A 17895-nucleotide genomic window follows, 5' to 3' on the forward strand; every position below is an offset into this window, starting at 1 on the left:
TGGCCAGAAATCAGATGGTCTGCAAAGCTAAAGTATTTACTACCTGGCACTTTGGTGAAAATTTTTGCTGACTCCTGGTCTAGAGCAGCACTTCTCCACCTTCACTGTGCATTACGAACGACCTGGGGACCTTGCAAATAGAGAAACTGGTTCAGGAGATCTGAGACCAGCCCATCTATCAGGCTTCTGTGATTTTGATGCCACTGGTCCTGGGACCATGCTTTGAGAAGTGCCTAGACCAGTGCTGTCCAATAGAAACACAAGTACACAAGTCACTTAAGTTTCTAGTTGTCTCCATGAAAAAAGTAAAAATAGGTGGCAGTAATCTCTTATTTAACTTGATATGGCCAAAATATTATCATGTCTTAGGCAACCAATATAAACAAATTGAGATATTTTATGGAATTCTGTGTGCTAAGTCTTTGAAATCTGGTGTATATTTTGCATGTATAGCCCATCTCAATTAGGACTCAATTAGGAATGGCCACATTTCATGTGCCATACTGGCCAGTGTAGATCTGGGGTAGCCAGGCTGCCCGGTGGCCAATCCCAGCCCCCCATCTTACTAGCTGTGTAACTACGGGCAAGTTACGTAACCTCCCCATGTCAGTTTCTCCACTGTACAATGAGCATCGTAAATGCCCCTGCTCATGATGTTGTCTTCAGGATCACGTAAATTAATAAAGTGTCTAAACAGCCTATTGGTCACATCGTAGACCACTCTTACACCATTGCAATGATTCTGTACAACAAGCAGTTTCTTTCCCTCCCAATAAAGGAGACTGAGCCCTGCTTCCTGCCTCACGTCCCAGTGGCAGAAGGTGGAGGTAAGTATATTCCTCAGTTCTCAAACCACAGTTCCCCCCTCCCACAAGGATCTTTTTTTCTTTCTTTCCACAAATATTTATTGAGCCTTTACGGTGTATCAGACCCTGGGCCAGGCGCTAGGATAGAACACTGAGATGAACACAGAAGCCCTCTGTCCCCATGGATTACATTCTAGTAGAGAGAGAGCTTCACAATGAACATAATGTAGAGTATGCTAGAAGGTGGTACCATGGGGGGAAAAGGAAAGCAGGGTAAGGAAGCTGGAAAGTGCTGGGGAGAGGAAAAAAGGTCAGTTTTAAGTAGGTAGCTGGTGGGCTGTCTTGGGGCAGCAAGTCATTGATGGTCCTAAGGCCAGGGGGGCTGGAGCATAACCCATTTTTCTTCTGACTTCCTTTTCCTCGTTGATTTGCAAGAAACCTTGTAAATATTTATTAGTCCCTTGTCCATTATAGTCACTGCAAATACCTGCTCGGTCTGTCTGTTCACTTTGACTATGGTAGCTGTTGAACAGAAATCCTTACTTCTGCTGTTTCTTTCTTTCTTTTCTTTAAAGATTTTTATTTGAGAGAGAGCAAGAGCCCGAGAGGGAGAGCTTGAGAGGGAGACCATGGGCAGGGGAGCAGCAGACTCCCCGCTGAGCAGGCTCGACCCCAGGACCCTGAGATCATGACTTGTAGCTTAACCGGCTGAACCACCCAGGCACCCTCTTCTGGTATTGCCTTATTCATCCTTTCTCCCTTACATTTGGTGCTTTAGGATGTGTGTGTGTGGGGTGGGGGGAGGTGGCTGTTAAAAAGTGACTGGCTTTTAAGGATAATTTAGAGTAAAAAAAAAATTCTGAAGTTATGTTTAGAATAAAATCAATACACAGAAATCATTTCCTCTAAGCTGCCTTTGGGAAACATCCATCTTACTTTGCCGCTGCTCGTTTCTACCTTATTCCGGGTTTCTTTCTCCTTTTCTCAGGACTGAGTGGGTTAAGAAGAAAGGAAGCCACTTGATTTTCCTAAGTTTTTCTCAACAGAGCTCTAAAACGCACTGCTCTCTGCCTGAGTGAACTTCACTCAGTGGGAGGAGGAAGCGGGGCGGGGAGGGGGGGCTGCTGAGGGTCCTGGAGACTGTGTCCCCCTGCTCATCACGCTAAAAGGGCACGAAGCTTGGCAATCCCAAAAGAAGAAAGCCGATGACGGAGAATGAGAGATGTGTGAAAAGATCCGCTTCAGAAACCCTAGGAACCTAAAGTGGTGATGTGACAAAGAAACCAGATTTTGATTAGGACAAATATTTAGGAAGAACTATATGCTACAAAGTATTCCTTCACCGGCTTAGTTATAAATATATGAACACAGGAGGTGAGCACATCACGACCCACGCGCAAGGAGCTTCAGGGTGGACAGCCACAGGGTCCCCGAAGGCTGAAAGTGATTTAAGCATGTAATTGGAACACAATGGAGAAAGGCCAGGAAATTCCAGAAAGTCCTCTTATGCTGCCATGACCAGAATAAAAACTTCACAAGGCTAAGTAGAACCCATTAAATATTTACGTGTCTGTCTTTTTGAATCTCAGATCTAGGTAATAAAGCCTGTGCCAGGTGGAAAAGCTGGAATTTTAGGAGAAAGTGCGGGCGTAGTTCCTGGATTAGAAGCTGTGAAATCACTGGCAAAAAAGGCATGATTCCTCTTTCCAAAATTGCCCACGCCAAACCCTGATTACTATGGAGGCCAAAAAAAGGTGAAAGGTGGAATCAAAACTACCAATTAAAAGCCTGTGAGAATGGTGAGAAGGGCTGGCCTGGGTACTTTCCAGAAATAATACGGGGACAGAGTTAGTCCCACACCTGGAAGGAGGAGGACACTCTTTGTCTTCTGATGACCTGGCCACAGACCAACTCTTCCCCCTTCTCCTTTTTTTCAGGAGGAAAAAAAAAAAAAAAAAGCTCCCTTTCCCCTCCATTTAGTTGTTTATATGTATTTAGACAAGGTGCCTGTCTTTTGTGGCCATCACCATTATGTTCTGTGAGGAGACTTCGGTATTTTTCTCAGGGCGGAGATCCCTCTGAAGGCTGGGTTTTCTTGTTTAGGCTGCTTCTTTGGGTCTCTCACACGCAGCGGGCTGTTGACAGAAATGGTCAAGTGGCCATGAAGTCTGGAGCCCAGAGGTAATTCACCTGCCAACCAGGATCAAGCTCGAAGGGCAAAGGACAGGGGTAGCGGCCCCCGTCTGGGCTGTGGCATGGCTTAGTCCCGCTTAATGGATGCATTCAGAGACAGAGGCAACCCTGCACTGGGCAGGAGGAAGAACGGCTTGTTAAGAACAAAGGAAAATGCCTTGACAGGTCAACTCTCCTTTTGTTACGGGAGCCATCGGGCTTCCAGACAAGGTGAGGCCGGGGGAACACCTCAAGGTATTTGGTTTCATGCAGGCACTGGTGCTCCAGGCAAACAGCCCAATCTGCCATGTAGGCCTCTGGGAGAAAAGGACACTCCTTTGTCCTCTGGTGACCCTTCCGTAAGAAGACAGCCTGACTCTGATAGAGATGACGTTTGTGTCTCTGCTTCCAGACCAGTGTGAGCGCCAAAACCTGTGCAAACCATTAGCATTTCAGGATCTTGAAAAAAAAAAAAAAAAAAAAAAGAAGAGCCACCCCTGCATTCCAGACTCGTGGGACAAATGCAAAACAGATAAGGAACAAAAATCCCAAGCCACCGCCTTCCGGCCCCAGTAACATGGGCAGGCCCCAGTAACATGGGCAGCCGTCGGAAATGTACTTACTTCTCTTCAATCAAGTGGAGTAAAATTTGGACATGTTTAGATGCCTTAAGTATTTCGTGAATTAACCCTCAGGCTCAAAGACCTGCATTCACCACATTACCTCAGAAATCACTGAAGTTAGTTCTCTCTCAACACTGTCATCCCATTCCTCCTGCCTTCCAAGCCCCGGGCCTCTGTGCTCACCCCGAACTCCCGTTTTGCTCTGTTAGTCCCTCAGCCCTTCCGGGACGTCTTTCCCAGGCTCTTCTTTTTGTTGCTAACAGCGGGTGCCTTCCTTCTCCATCTGTCTCTATCATTCGTGTTTTGGCTTATGTCTCAGGCCCACCTCGCCCCCATCCCAGGGGAAATCTCTATTTTATATATTCTCAAGTTGCTGAAAAAAAAAATGTAGTTTCTAATAGTTACTAGTAACGATAGTGAGATTCACATTTCTCTGGAAATGAGCCGATGACTTTAAGCCTAGATCTAACTGCAGAATCATGTAATAGCAAGTTAGCATTGTAATTACTGTTCGTGAGAAAACATGCATAAAAAATTGGTTAATTCGTTTTTTGGGCTATGTTCATAGTTCACAGGGATCTTAAAATGGTTACCCTGTCAAGAGTTGCCTCAGAATGGCCTTTATTGTTGACGCCTGGGTGGATATGACACGGCGGGAAATGCTTCTCCTCGGGAACTGCTGGGCTTTGGGGTTGCAGGACGCACAGAACCCTCCCTCCAGAACCCACACAGCAGGGCTTCGTGACATGCACATAAATAGGGCAAATGCGAGGTGTTCAGTCAGACTCAGATAATTTATTTTACTGAATTTAGATTCAAGTTCAACTAAGCTTTCTAACAGGTAACAAGATTCGAACATCGGAGAAAAACCCATGTCAGTCATAAGAAACCAAGAGCCTATGGGCCAGTGGCTGAGCTTTCTTCTCATTGGCTCTCAACACCCATCTGTCTGTTAAGTGTGGCAACGTGAGGTGGCCGAACATGGAAAATGATACACCACAACACCCCAAAGATGATTATTCTTACCTTGAACAGAAAACATCACTTAAATTAAAAAACAAACTAAAAAAAAAACATTTAAAAATTCTCCCTCAGTGTTTGTAATTCCTAACTGTAAAGTATCATCTCAGTAACCGAACAAAGAATTCTCCTGGGTTGGTCACATCATTCATTACTGAACAGGAAAATCAGTATCATAAAAAATGAAACACGGAAGTGGAAATAAATAACAAAATAATTTACATGTAGGTAGTTTTACTGCATTGCACGTAACCACACAAAATCCTAAAGCTCATTTTTTTTTTTTTTTTAGCTCAGAAAACACATTTGCCTTTCCGAGTTTCTTGCTAAGTGATGCATGCTTCTCCTATGGAAAACTATGCAGGCCTGATATTTAAAATTTAGACACCGGTCAGTCTAGAGCTTGCCTACCTGGGCACGCGGGTGCGGGTGCGGACATGGGTGGTGAACGAGCGGCCTTCCCAGCCTCCTGGGGGCCCAGGCCTAGCAGCCTGCAGCCTCTCCAGCTTACCCCCAGGCCTATGGCCAGCAGTTTAGGGTGAAAATATGCAAAAAGCACTGGTACAAATGGGTATGCTTGTACTTTTGCTGTGATGCCCTTCAATGGACTATAAAATCTTTATTAGCATCCTCGGAAGGTTTAGAAAGAAGCACTGCACGGTATGAGGAGGGGACAACAGCACTTCCCATAGTGCTTCCAACGAAGCTCAACATAGAGCATTTTTCTTCCACAAGGCTCTTAGCAAGTTTCCACCGGTCCAACTTCTTTTGCTTCCTATTCCAAGTATTCCGAGTTCCCTACCTTCTTGGCCAGCCCTTAACTGATATGAATTACTCTCCTGAATTAAGCTCCTCCCGGGCCTGCCTCGCAGCCTGGCCCTCCCTGGCATCAGAAAGACCCCTGTGCAATCCTCCCGAGACCACAGGCTTCTCAGCACCATGTGGTGGGCCCACTGGAACAGCACTTTTTCAGTCTGTGGGGAAGGGCCTGTTTGCTGGCTTATGAGAAAACGGATCTTGAAAATAATCTAGAGGGAAAGACGAAGAAGTGGAATTCTGGTGCACACTCAAATATTTTAAGATTGAAGTTTGTTCTCTTCTCTTGCCCATCTTTCCATGTCCACAAATGGCAACTAGCTTCCTGAATTAAGAGAGGATGCCAATGCATATCCTTTCTTGAATGGGGTCGTTCCTGCAGGGGTCAGTGAACATTTTAAAGGGACATGTCCATAAAGGGACATTTAGTAAATATTTAGGCTCTACAGGTCACATACAGTCTCTGTTGCATTATTCTATCCCTCTCCGCCCCCGCCCCTTTTTTCCTTTGACCACCCTTTCAAAACTGAAAAACCATTTGCAGCTCAAGGCTCTTCTAGATTTTCCCTGTGGCCAATAAGTTTGCCAAGTCCTGGCTCCAGGGAGTTCTTTGGCAGGGGAACACGGGCACTTCACTATGTAAAGCACAAGGCTGTTTGGGCCTCAGAACCCTGATTTGGGCATTTCTTTTAGACAGTGAGGTAGGTCCTTGCTGAGGGATCCTTAGAGCGTGCACAAAGCAAAACTCCCATTTGTCTTGATTCTGCTCCCTGAAGGGTACTGACTGGGCCCAAATTGGCACCCTTTATTTAAAAGGTGGCAACTTATGGTGGGAAGCCTTAATTAAGGTCCATTTAAATCTGGGCCTGGGCTGGCTAATCCTTGCCTTGTTTTAAAGGCAAGATCACATACTCCAGGTGTCTGAAGAGTTTCATTACTACCGCCAATGGTTAGTGGTAGAAAAGCTCAAGTGTGAACACACTTCCTCTTCACCACTGATGGCACCCATAGTCTACAGAACAAACCCCATCCAGCGAGTCAAGGGGAAGCACACCAGCTCACTCTACTTCTAGGGATATCTAAAACACAGCTTGTCTGAGGCTGGGTCTTGATAAGGAACAACAGTGTTTACCAGGGACCAAGCACTTCAAGAGCTGCAGACCAGTGTTTCGGAAGCCAGATCTCCCACAGGGACATTTACCTCCCTCCTCTCTGACACAAGAGACTGAACTACCACAGAGCTCCTCCAACCTTCTGGGTATTCACGAGACAAAGATTCTAACAACTTTCTCACTGTTAGAATATTCACTTTGAAGAGCACAGTAAGAGAATTTGCTCTCTTTTCTGTATTTGTGATCTTTTCAAGTCATCAATATACTTATGATATATGCCATTTTAAGTAGTTAATAAATAAGATAAAAGTCCATTTTTTTTTTTTTAAGTTAAATAAAGGCTTCAGGATCTGAAACCTTTCTCTAACAAATGATGTCCAGAGAAGAAGCTCTTGGTTCTCAAAATACACATTTGCTACCAACCAGGCCAATTTAACTGTTCTGGGATTAAGAAATAGCATACGTACATACATACACACTCACAAAAAGAACTTCGTCTGAAAAATCTAGGTATGAGAATTCCCAAAGCCTCTAAACTAAACGAACAGGTGAAAAACAACTGATCTCACGTAAGCCAATCTAGTTGCTCTCTTTCGGTTTTTGTTTAAGATGTTGAACCTGTTTTCTCAAAATGTGAGTTTATTTCTTGTATTAAAGCCAGAGACATCTCTTAGTCTGGATTTACAGTGGAACTACCACCATAGCCTCAACCATGACAGTAATAAAGACAACCGGTCAAGCTAAGTATGGGGTCTCCAAGATAAAACCGCTGAGACCATTTTTCATGAAGGAGGGGGACATCAACTTGAATTGGAAAAAACTGGAGTGCGATTAAATCAGCAAAAGTGTACCACTAAGAAACCATGACGTGTCTGCCTGTGGGTAGACACTAGCTCCAGTTCTAATGACCTCAAAACTGCTGCAACTTGATGAATTTTCCAACTCACTCAAAAACATACTATTCTAGGGCTGCTGAAAGGTGGGACTGAGAAAGTCATTATCTGTGTCAGGAAAGACAATGGTAAGGGGGATTTTTCTACATAAAAAGAATTGAAATAATAAATTCTAAAGCGTGTGTTTTTAAAAGAGTACTGCATTCTCTCATCCTCTATCATTTATCTCTCACACACTCTCACATACACATTATCTCACATGGTTTCTCTCAAACCCATTCACACATACTCTCACACATATTCTCTCACACACATTCTTTCTCTTTTACACACACACACACACACACACACACACACACACTGCTCTAGTCATTATTTCACATCTTCCAGGACTATGGGTTTTAAAAATAGTACCTCCTGGTTCCTGTATTTCTATCTTGGATATAAATGGTTTTGATTTTTTAAGTCTATGAAGAAACTATACAGGGACAGACCTGAACAATAAAAACAATGCATCACCCTGTGTAGGTCAGAGCTTTTGAGATAGACAAAAAGAGGACTATGATTCAGCCCGTGGGGTTCTGGTTTGGAGAAAGCATCAACCGTCAGCACTACCTTCTCTGATGGAGAACAGCTTTGCCATTCCCTTCACTATCCAAGTGCATGTTTCAAATGTAACACACCTCAAAGAAAAACAGACAATCTTAGGTTGCTATCCTGTGCAGCAAGAATGAAGTGATTTTCCCTTTTCCCTGCTCCTCAATTTAAAGCTGTAGACAAAACAGTGGAGCTTACAAACAATGGATTTCGTTTCTGTTTCAAGGAACAAAAGGGCAAAGGAGAAACAAAACCAAGTGAGAATAAAGAGGAGAAACCCTGAGGCAAAAATGGCTTTTCCTTCAGAAAGTCTTCCAGGGCTCTCGAACCCCCTTCACAGGGCGCTGGCAATCTTCTGGGACGGGAGGCCTTCCTCCAGCCAGAGGGCGGCGGTCGAGGCGCTGCGGGGCGTCCTCCGGTGAATGCGCCGCAGCCGCAGCAGGTACAGGAGGATGGAGAGCACGACCACCAGGAAGCAGCCTGAGAACAGGTAGTGATTGTAGACGAAGGAGAAGCCCCGCCAGTGAGCGTGACTGGCCCGGAAGGTCTCCTGCTGGATGTCCCTGCCCGCGTGGAAACAAAAGCAAACACCACACGTAAGTGAGATCAGGACTGACCAGGCCAAGCCACGCGGTGGAACAGGTGCGGGCGGGGTCTCTGGGACTCAGTTTCCTCACCTCCGAAACGTAGGCCAACGTGGCCTAACAGAGGGTGGTTGTAAGCAGTAACAAGAGAACACGTGAAAGCGCATTTGTACGTCTGCAGCAGTTACCGTCACTGTCATTTGGGAAATAAAACCCAGAATTTTAAACAAACGGTGACAGTTTCCCTGACACACAGGAGCCACTGTGGAATGAGGGCCCCCGTCTGTGAGCAGTAATACCCACCACCCACAATGTCTGCAGGCAGCCCAGCGAAACGGACTGCCGGCACACGCTCCACTGGAATAAGGGGGGGATCCCCCAAGAAGCGCATTTCTCGTTTATCAGTGCCCCGGGGTCAGCGGGCAGCAGATCTGTGAACGGGAGCGGGAAAATGTCCATCTTCACTTGCCGGTCTCTGATTGGCATTTCCACTGGCCATGAATGCAGACAACAAACTACGGCAGTGTCTGTAGTACTTGCGACTTGGATTGTGCGGATGCTCGGAGAGCTCTTACACCACACTGTGGTGGTTTGCAAACACCTCAAAATATCGACACACGTCACTGTACGGGAATTACGGAAAGTACTAGCTCTGCTGCCAGAACACATATTACTGTACCACAGATATGTCTTCTGTAATTTTTTGACAAATATATTTCAATACAGCAGTTTCCTCTATACCCTGTTATTTATTTACATACCTTAGGAGCAATATTTTGAGGAGTCTGAAGCCATAAAGATGAAGAACCCCACATTAGCCCTTCTGTGCAGGGGTTGGGGAAAGACGCTTGACATAACCAAACACTTCCGTGCTGCATGCGATGGGACGGGCAGGGTGGGAAGGAAGCACGGGTGTCAAACTCCGGTCTGCAGTCCTGCCCGCGGCCAGCATGCTCCCCAAGCACCCGCCAGCCCCAGCTGCCATGCGCTATCATAATGCAGAAAAGCCTGTTTCGTTTGATTCTTGTTACCAGATTCGCAGCCATACCTTAACGGTAAAAATCGGGTCCTGTAAAGGATTGCTCCGAGCGTCCACTGAACCTCTTTGTCATAAACCTGTAAGGCTGTCTTTAAATTTTTATAGTTGACAGGAAACGAAAAGCCCCTGTGAAACACCTCGAACATCCAGGCCGACTTGAAGCACTGATACCTAGAAACACCAAGCACAAACCTAAGTGGGATTCGCTTACTTGTCAACGTGACCCGCTCGCTGGGACGGCCTTCCCCCGCCACCACGGTGGGTGCAGAGGCCTCACTAGGCCGGCACTCCGAGTAGACAAACCAACTGTGTGTACTTCTAGCTGATGGACTTGGTTTGTACCCCTTGTCCCACAACCCAAACAGTTCACCTGCCAGAATCACTTAGCACATGGAACTTGGTCTCAGTAGGATTTCACACCTTGCCATGACAGATTTTTTTTTCCTCAGGTATTCCCTCATTTACTCTCTGGCAAATACTGAGCAAGTTCCAACTTCTTTGGACCTCAGTTTCTTTATTATAAAATGAGAAGGCAGAAGGGTCCTTTTCAGCTCTGATAGTGTAGGATTCTAAATATTTATCAGAGGCTTACTTATTGCAAAGTGCTGGGCTAAGTTATAATAAGATATAATAGCAAATAATAAGATAGCCCATGTCACTTAAGTGACTTATGATGACAGGATATTAAAAAGCAACAAATAATTATGAAATAAGGCAGAACCTGATAAATGCCACTAGGGAGACAAACTGTGTCCTCTGGACACCAAGAGAGGGATGGAGTCTGCTTGAATGGGCAGAGGGAGACTCGACGAGAACAGCGTCTGACCGGACTCTGAGGTCTGGCCTGGACTTCAACAAAGCAGGGGTTAAACAGGGGAATTCTAGGTGGAAGGAATAGCAAAACTGAATAAAAATTGTCAGATACGTTTGGACACAAGTATCTGCTGTCCCGTTTGAAAGGAGCCCAGGGCAGATGAGGAGAAACTGGGATCAATGAGGACGCAAAAGTAGGTTGGGGCCAGGGTGTGGCAAGCCAGGGGCCAACACTGAAGCATGGTTTCTGGAAAGCTCGTGGCTCAGCCACCCACTCCTTACTTCAGCCTGTGGAGGTCGGCATGGGAAGCGTAGAGTCCGCGGTCAAAGCGTTCCCGCAAGATCGACCACTTTGTTGCACAATAATCCTGGAAGAAATTTCACCCCAAATAAATCATTGGTAAAGTGTAAAAGTTTCTTCATCTTCATTTTCAAAAGGGTTTACCAAATTCATATTCCTAACCAACAGATACTTCCATTCAGGCAACACAAGCTTAATTTCTATACATAACGGGAAGACAAGATGCACAAGCTTCCAGCAGACACTGATTAGTGGAGAGTGATTGTTCCGTCTTAAAATGCTGCTGAAGTTATTGTGACAGAGAATTTCACTGCCCATAACCAACCTCTTCAAAACTGCTTACATTTCCCCCTATGTAACTGCCTGTGACAGGCATAAACTTTTGGAACAGTGAAGTGGTACTTTAGCTAGGTCAGAGTGGGTACCTGTTTCTGTGGTGCCATAGTGCAAGGCTCTGGGAACACCAACAAGATTCCAAAAGGCCTGCCTTTAGAAGGGAAAGACGTGCTATCTTTTCCTGAAGTTATTTCTAATAATACTGATAGCTAACAGTTACAGAGCACTAAGTGCCTTTTCTGAACGCAATACTTAAAGCCATTCCTTGGTATGGCTAGGACTCCAACCTCTATTTCAAGGACAAAGAAATGGAGGCTCTGAGAGATGGTGAAACGTGCGAAAGGGGACACAGAACAACACTCGGTCTGGGGTGAGAGGCAAGGACAGGCATTTAGGGCAGAGCAAACACCGTGAACAAAGACAAGAGGGCAAGTAACTTAGATGCCAGGGAAACTAAGAGCTGTCTGCAGTGATGAGCATGCTGGGTGGGGAGGGGAGGCCCCCAAGAGGAAGACATCCAAAAGCATCTGCAATTTATCCTGGTATGAAAGGAAGCTGCTAAAGACTGTAAAAAGGAGAGGGGACAGCACTTGTGTCTTGGACAGAACTCTCTGGGAGTGGCATGAGGCATGAACACTGGAGGGAGACCAGAGGCAAGAAGACCGACTGGGAGGTTCCTGCAGGTGCAGCTGCAGGCATAACTAGGGCAGTGAGAGCAGGACGTAAAGTAGGGAAGGCTTTGAGAGATGATATGCATGAAGGCTTGCTGACTGATTATGGGGCGTGTGCGGCGAGGCCGGAATGAATGGCAGGGAGAAACCTAGAACTCGAGTTTTGGGAGGTGGACTGGATGGTCAGGGATGCCATTAACCCAGACAACATCACAGAATGAGGGAACAGAGAGAAAATGGTGGGTCTGTTTTGGGTCATGGAATCTAGTAGGCAGGGGTCAGGCCTGGAGCCTCTTCTTGACAGGCAGTGGCAGCAACTCGTGAGCATGGATGAGACCATCAAAGAGCCTGAAGGTCCGAGGGCCAAAGGTGGCTGTCAGGGATCACCCAGGGTTAAGGGGTATAAAGGTGGGGAACCCTTGAAAGAGCCTAAGCAACCATCAGAAAGGGAGGAGCCAGCAGGAGAACAGGGGTCCTGGCAGCTAAGCAACAGGAAGGCTGCCGGGAGTGTGGCCAGATCATGGCTACATTATCACCCCGAAGTACACAAGTCTGTCACCTGGAAGCCACTGATGCTCAGAGTGGCTCATGGAGTGGTGGGCAGAAGTCAGTGGACTTCTCACTCCTACTGGGACAGCATCTCTTGTTCAACCAAGGGAACAGGGTCCCCAGGAGGCTGCCCTACATCCTTCCATCCTCCACCTTCCCCTTCTCTTGACCCAGGCCTCTCAAAGTGCAGGAGGGACATAAACTGCCACTGTCCACATGAGTCTCTCAAAAGCATGCAGAGGAAGAGGATGTCTTTGAAGGTTACCTTTGCAGCTTTAGTAAATGTAGCAGCATTGTAATCCCCCCCCATTCGTAACACATCTTCAGTGCAATAGTAGAACTCCGAAAAGCCATAGAATTCACTGTTTTGGAAGTGAATTGGGGGCTGGTAGACACCATTGAGGGAAGTCTGTGTCTCATTTGTTTTATTCATGAAAGGCTGGATGGTCTCTCGACATAGGTCAAAGTCTCCTGTTCCCCGGAGGTACATGGTCCGTCCATTTTGCTGGATTTCATCTTTAATGTCTAGGGGTAAGCAGGGGTCCAGGTATGGAGTATCAGGAGCCAGACCGGTCTGTTTCCCCAGGAGCCTACAGGACAAAGAGAAACTTGATTTGAGATTGACAGAAAACCGTTTTTTGAAGCAGCAGCTGCAGGTCAGTGTTTCTCAAGACATTCTGTAGACATTCAGCAAGGTGTTCTGTGGAAATGAAAATGGGTTCTGGGGTCATGAGGTTAGGGAAACAGGTTCTTGAACCCCTCTTGGAGATTCACCATCCATGCACATGCATGTAGGGCAGACACTGTAACAGGGTCCAGTGAAACAGCTACCTGGTGAGATGACCAGTGCTTTCAGTACCCAGGAACGTGGCCTGATGCTCTCAGCCTATTTAGGTGCCTACGCTCCTCTTGGTTTCAAGTTTACTGCAGCCGAATGCCTACCAACTGTGTCATTCCCAATCCTGTTCTGCCACTAGAGCCTGTGGGTTTCAGTGTATAGAGATGAAATGTGACTGTGGAAAAAGGTCATTGGCCTCAGGCTCCATGCCTTGGAGGCAAGGTGCTTACTTGAAAACTACTGTCAAACTCAGTACTAGCAGAGTTGAAAAAAATTGGGAAAATCTAGAAAAACTGGTATCAAGTTGCTTCACAAATGTTTGTTAAGCCCTTGGTAGTCTTTAAAGAAGCCAAATGACACTGAGATGAGCAGATGCAGGGCAGGCCAGAGCTATGACGGCAGTAGCCTAAGAAAAAAGAGCTATGACGGCGGTAGCCTAAGAAAAGACCTCAGTCTGGAACAAAACACTGGCCCATGAATACCTAAGCTAAAACAAAGTGCCTACAGTTACATTCCATTTTGGATTCTATTTTAACTGATTTTTAAAAATTAATCAACTATCCCACATCGGGCTCTCTGCTCAGCGAGAAGCCTGCTTCCCTCTCTCTCTCTCTGCCTGCCTCTCCGTCTGCTTGTGATCTCTCTCTGTCAAATAAATAAATAAAATCTTTAAAAAAAAAAATTAGGGGCGCCTGGGTGGCTCAGTGGGTTAAGCCGCTGCCTTCGGCTCAGGTCATGATCCCAGGTCGTGGGTTCAAGCCCCACATCAGGCTTTCTGCTCAGCAGGGAGCCTGCTTCCTCCTCTCTCTCTGCCTGCCTCTCTGCCTACTTGTGATTTCTCTCTGTCAAATAAATAAATAAAATCTTTAAAAAAAAAATTTAAAAAAAAAAAATTAATCAACTATCGATCCCAATTGCTACAGATAAGAGTTTCTATTGTTAATTCAAGGTTCTGAGACATTCCATGGACAAGATATCTTAATTGTCCTCTGAAATGCACTGCGCTTAGGACTGACTTCCCAATGCGATTTCCCTGCACTAAGATCTGTCGTCCCCTGTACATACTCACTGCGAAGCCACTGAGGAACCGGAAAGAGCTCACAACCAATGGGTTTACTTCAGTGTTTGATACTGTGAAATCACATGGGCCTAAAAAGGTGTTTAAATTTTACTATCCATCACTCGAATGACAAGTTTTTTATCCCTAAAATCAAGGCAACTCAAAATGCACTTGAATGTAATAAATTAAGATCTTTGCCATTAATTAAAAATGTCTTTTTTTTAAATTTTATTTGACAGAGAGAGATCACAAGTAGATGGAGAGGCAGGCAGAGAGAGAGAGAGAGAGAGAGAGAGAAGCAGGCTCCCCACTGAGCAGAGAGCCCAATGCGGGACTCGATCCCAGGACTCTGAGATCATGACCTGAGCCGAAGGCAGCGGCTTAACCCACTGAGCCACCCAGGCGCCCTAAAAATGTCTTATTTTAAAATCTCAGTTGCTACTGATGGCAAAGAGATAACTATGCATTTCAAGGCTCAATTACTCACATATATAAAAAATGATGACTAATGTTTATAATCATTATAAAAGTCCAAGATGGCTTAGTCAGCAAAGTGTCCGACTCCTGATTTCAGCTCAGGTCATGATCTTGGGGTTGTGAGACTGAGGCCCTCATCAGCCTCCACACTCCGTCCAGAGTCTGCTTGAGATTCTCTCTCCCTCTGTCCCTCCCCTTGCTCACACACACTCGCTCTAAATACATAAATAAAATCTTAAAAAAATAAGTCCGAGACTAGTCAAATGTACTTCAACACTACTGTTTTTAGCTGCCCTACAACTAAATTAAGAAGGGCCACTGAACTGTCATACAAGTTTGACATTAAAGCCAATTACTAAAAATTAGCATTGCAGGTGTTTCTCTGAAGTTCTAACTCAAACATCACTAAAGAAGTATTCCTATATAAGACTATTATAAAAAATAATTATACCAAAATGTAGTATATAATATACTACATTTAAAAGAAACTATGGGACTACCAATCTCTTAACTAACACCATTCAATTAATGTCTGGAGCAGAAGAACAAGTTTTTACGGCTCTTCCTAGTCACATATGTGAATTTCTGGAAAATGTGGTACTGAATGGCTGTGTCCTAGTCTCTTAAAGTTCAGGCCTCCACAGTTTTGTTAAGATTAAACTGATCAAGGAACTATATGCTACCATTTATCTCTAAAAACTGGGATTTTTTCACCTTCAAAACCAATCATCAAAACAAGGAAAACTAAACACAGTAATTAACAGGATATTTTATATAACTCCACATTTCAGGTATTTTTATTCATCCAAACAGCTTTGCTTTTCTTATGCCCCAATTTCAAATAAATAATTGTTATATACTTAAACTTATAAATTTAAACTAATTAAAGTGCTGATTTAGGGACACCTGAGTGGCTCAGTCAGTGAAGCGTCTGCCTTCAGCTCAGGTCATGATCCCAGGATGCTGGGATTGAGTCCTGCCTCAGGCTCCTTGCTTGGTGGGGAGGCTGCTTCTCCCTCTCCCTCTGCCTGCTACTCCCACTACCTTTACTCTCTCTCTCTGACAAATAAATACAATACAATACAATACAATAGTGTTGCTTTTATTTGTTTTATATATTTTCTATAGCAGAATTTTTTATAAAACTCAGTTTTTTGTTTTTTGGGTTTTTTTCGGTAAAAATCAGTGCAGTTTTATTTGTGATGATGTAAATTTATGATGACATAAATACCTAAGACTCCACGTTTAGATGCATGGGTGAGATAAGGACTGAGCCCAGCCCTTCTGCTTCTCCTTGGGATTCCTGGGGGCAAACTTCTCTTGCAGTGTCTTCCATATGTCTTTATTCATTTCCTTAAACTCTCTCAAGTTGTCTGTGGACAGGATCAGCTTGTACTCTTCCATGAACAGGCTGCTGAAGCTTGTGTCTCTGGGACGAGGGTACTTGTGTTTGTAATAGTTCGAATGGAGTTGTGCTAAGCTCTCATACATCTGACCACAGGCCTTAGGTTCTGGAATATGGGTGCTCTCTCCCTCCTTAAAGGCCTGTCTTACCCTGAGCCACAGGTAAATGCCCAAGTCCCAGCCCTATTTGCTCTCATCCACTGGCCAGTCCTCACAGAGCTTAAGGAAATGCTCATAGCAGCTGGTCACCATTTTGGGGCCCTCATAAACGCATTTTTAAAAAGTTTCACTGCTAAAAATGTTTAAAATCACTAACTTAGACTTGTAGATCACTTCTTTCTCTTGAATAACTTCTTTCGCTATGGTCTTATCCACTAAATGACTGCACAGGCTGGTTTTGCAGAACACCACCAGAACATCAGGTAATCCCCTTCCATCCTCAATGACAATTTGATCATCACTTACTGCAGGCCTCTGGGACATCTGCAGAGGCCCAGGTGCTGAGTTTCCCAAGGGCTCTGCAATGTGAAATACACTACCCAGGGTTCAAAACTGCCTCAATACACTAACAGTGAAATCTCTAATCTACGGAGGTGTGGGTCTAAGGGAGAGATCTTCCTTCGGAGGCTGGAAGGGTTCAGAGCCAAAGACATCTGCTGTCCCTTCATTTCTCAGCTGCCAGGGGAGTCAAAAGGTGACAGTGCTGATATACTTCTGTTGCTTGAGGTCTCCCTGCTTTGCCTGGATATGTTTTCTATGAGGAGATACCGAGGTTTGAAAGTGAATGTTGCGAAGTGGAAGGAGCTTTACCTGTTCTTTTGAATGGTGCTGGCAAATATTCGGTCTTCGTACCTCTGTCGAGCAGCATTGCCACCAAACCCAAGAAATGTGGCCACATAGACTCGGTACACATGCTCAGTTTGGTGAACATCACATCCCAAGTTAAATTCAGCTAACAAGTTCTTAGCTACTTCTTCCTGCAGGTGCAAGGATAAAAGACTTCAATATTTAAAGCAATACAAAAACAATAACCTCCTGTGAAAAAGGATCTAAAAAGATTCCCATCTAAAAGCAGCAAAAATGTCTGCTTCTGCATTTCCCCAGGACCCTTCCAAGCATCCTTCCAAATTCAATATGACAATTCTGACTCAAGAAATTCCAGATGTGCTGCACGCCTGTGATACTGTTGCTTTTTGGAAAGGGAAGTTCATACCCTCCGATGTAATATACATACTTTTGGAAAGACATAGTTCATTGCCTCCGATGTAGTATACGTACTTATGGAAGCCTATGTTTTAGAAATAATTCTAAACATCAAAAAGTCTCCACATACAAAGATGACCTCTGTGTTCTGTGAGAGAAAAAAACCAAGTGTCATCTAAATCTACAGCTCTGGGGTGCCTGGGTGGCTCAGTTGGTTAAGTGTCTACCTTTGACTCAGATCATGACTTTGGGATCTTGGGATCAAGCCTGCCTCAGGCTCCCTGTTCAGCGCGGGGTCTGCTTCTCCCTGTCCCTCCGCCCCTATGCCCCTGCTCCTGTGCTCTCTCTCTCACTCTCTTTCTCAAATAAATAATAAAATCTTTAAAAAAAATTTTTTTTTAAGATTAAAAAAAAAAATCTACAACTCCAAGGAGGGCTTAGTTAATTATGGTAATCAATAGTATGTGGAGGAACATGCTTATGCACTATTAAATGAGGGACACAAAATTATATAAACAGTAAGATTACAACAACCATATTTGAAAAAAAAAACTATAAATACAGAAAAATGAATGAAAAGA

At 44.8% G+C, this 17895-nt stretch overlaps 1 protein-coding gene across 2 annotated transcripts in view; it reads right to left on the bottom strand.

The window, feature by feature from the left end:
• Positions 1–4376: 4376 nt before the first annotated feature.
• ENTPD4 (ectonucleoside triphosphate diphosphohydrolase 4) overlaps positions 4377–17895 on the bottom strand; it is a 36965-nt gene continuing 23446 nt past the window's right edge. For both annotated transcript variants that reach the window (XM_047717363.1, XM_047717362.1), the window contains exons 9-13: positions 16922–17088; positions 12598–12922; positions 10758–10843; positions 9672–9833; positions 4377–8602 (exon numbers count right to left, since the gene is read on the bottom strand). In XM_047717363.1, the coding sequence (XP_047573319.1) occupies positions 8374–8602; positions 9672–9833; positions 10758–10843; positions 12598–12922; positions 16922–17088 (969 nt within the window). In that variant the 3' untranslated portion in view covers positions 4377–8373. The remainder of the gene's footprint in view (positions 8603–9671; positions 9834–10757; positions 10844–12597; positions 12923–16921; positions 17089–17895) is intronic.

The sequence above is a fragment of the Lutra lutra genome, chromosome 2 (assembly GCF_902655055.1).
Source record: "Lutra lutra chromosome 2, mLutLut1.2, whole genome shotgun sequence".
NCBI classification, from domain to species: domain Eukaryota; kingdom Metazoa; phylum Chordata; class Mammalia; order Carnivora; family Mustelidae; genus Lutra; species Lutra lutra.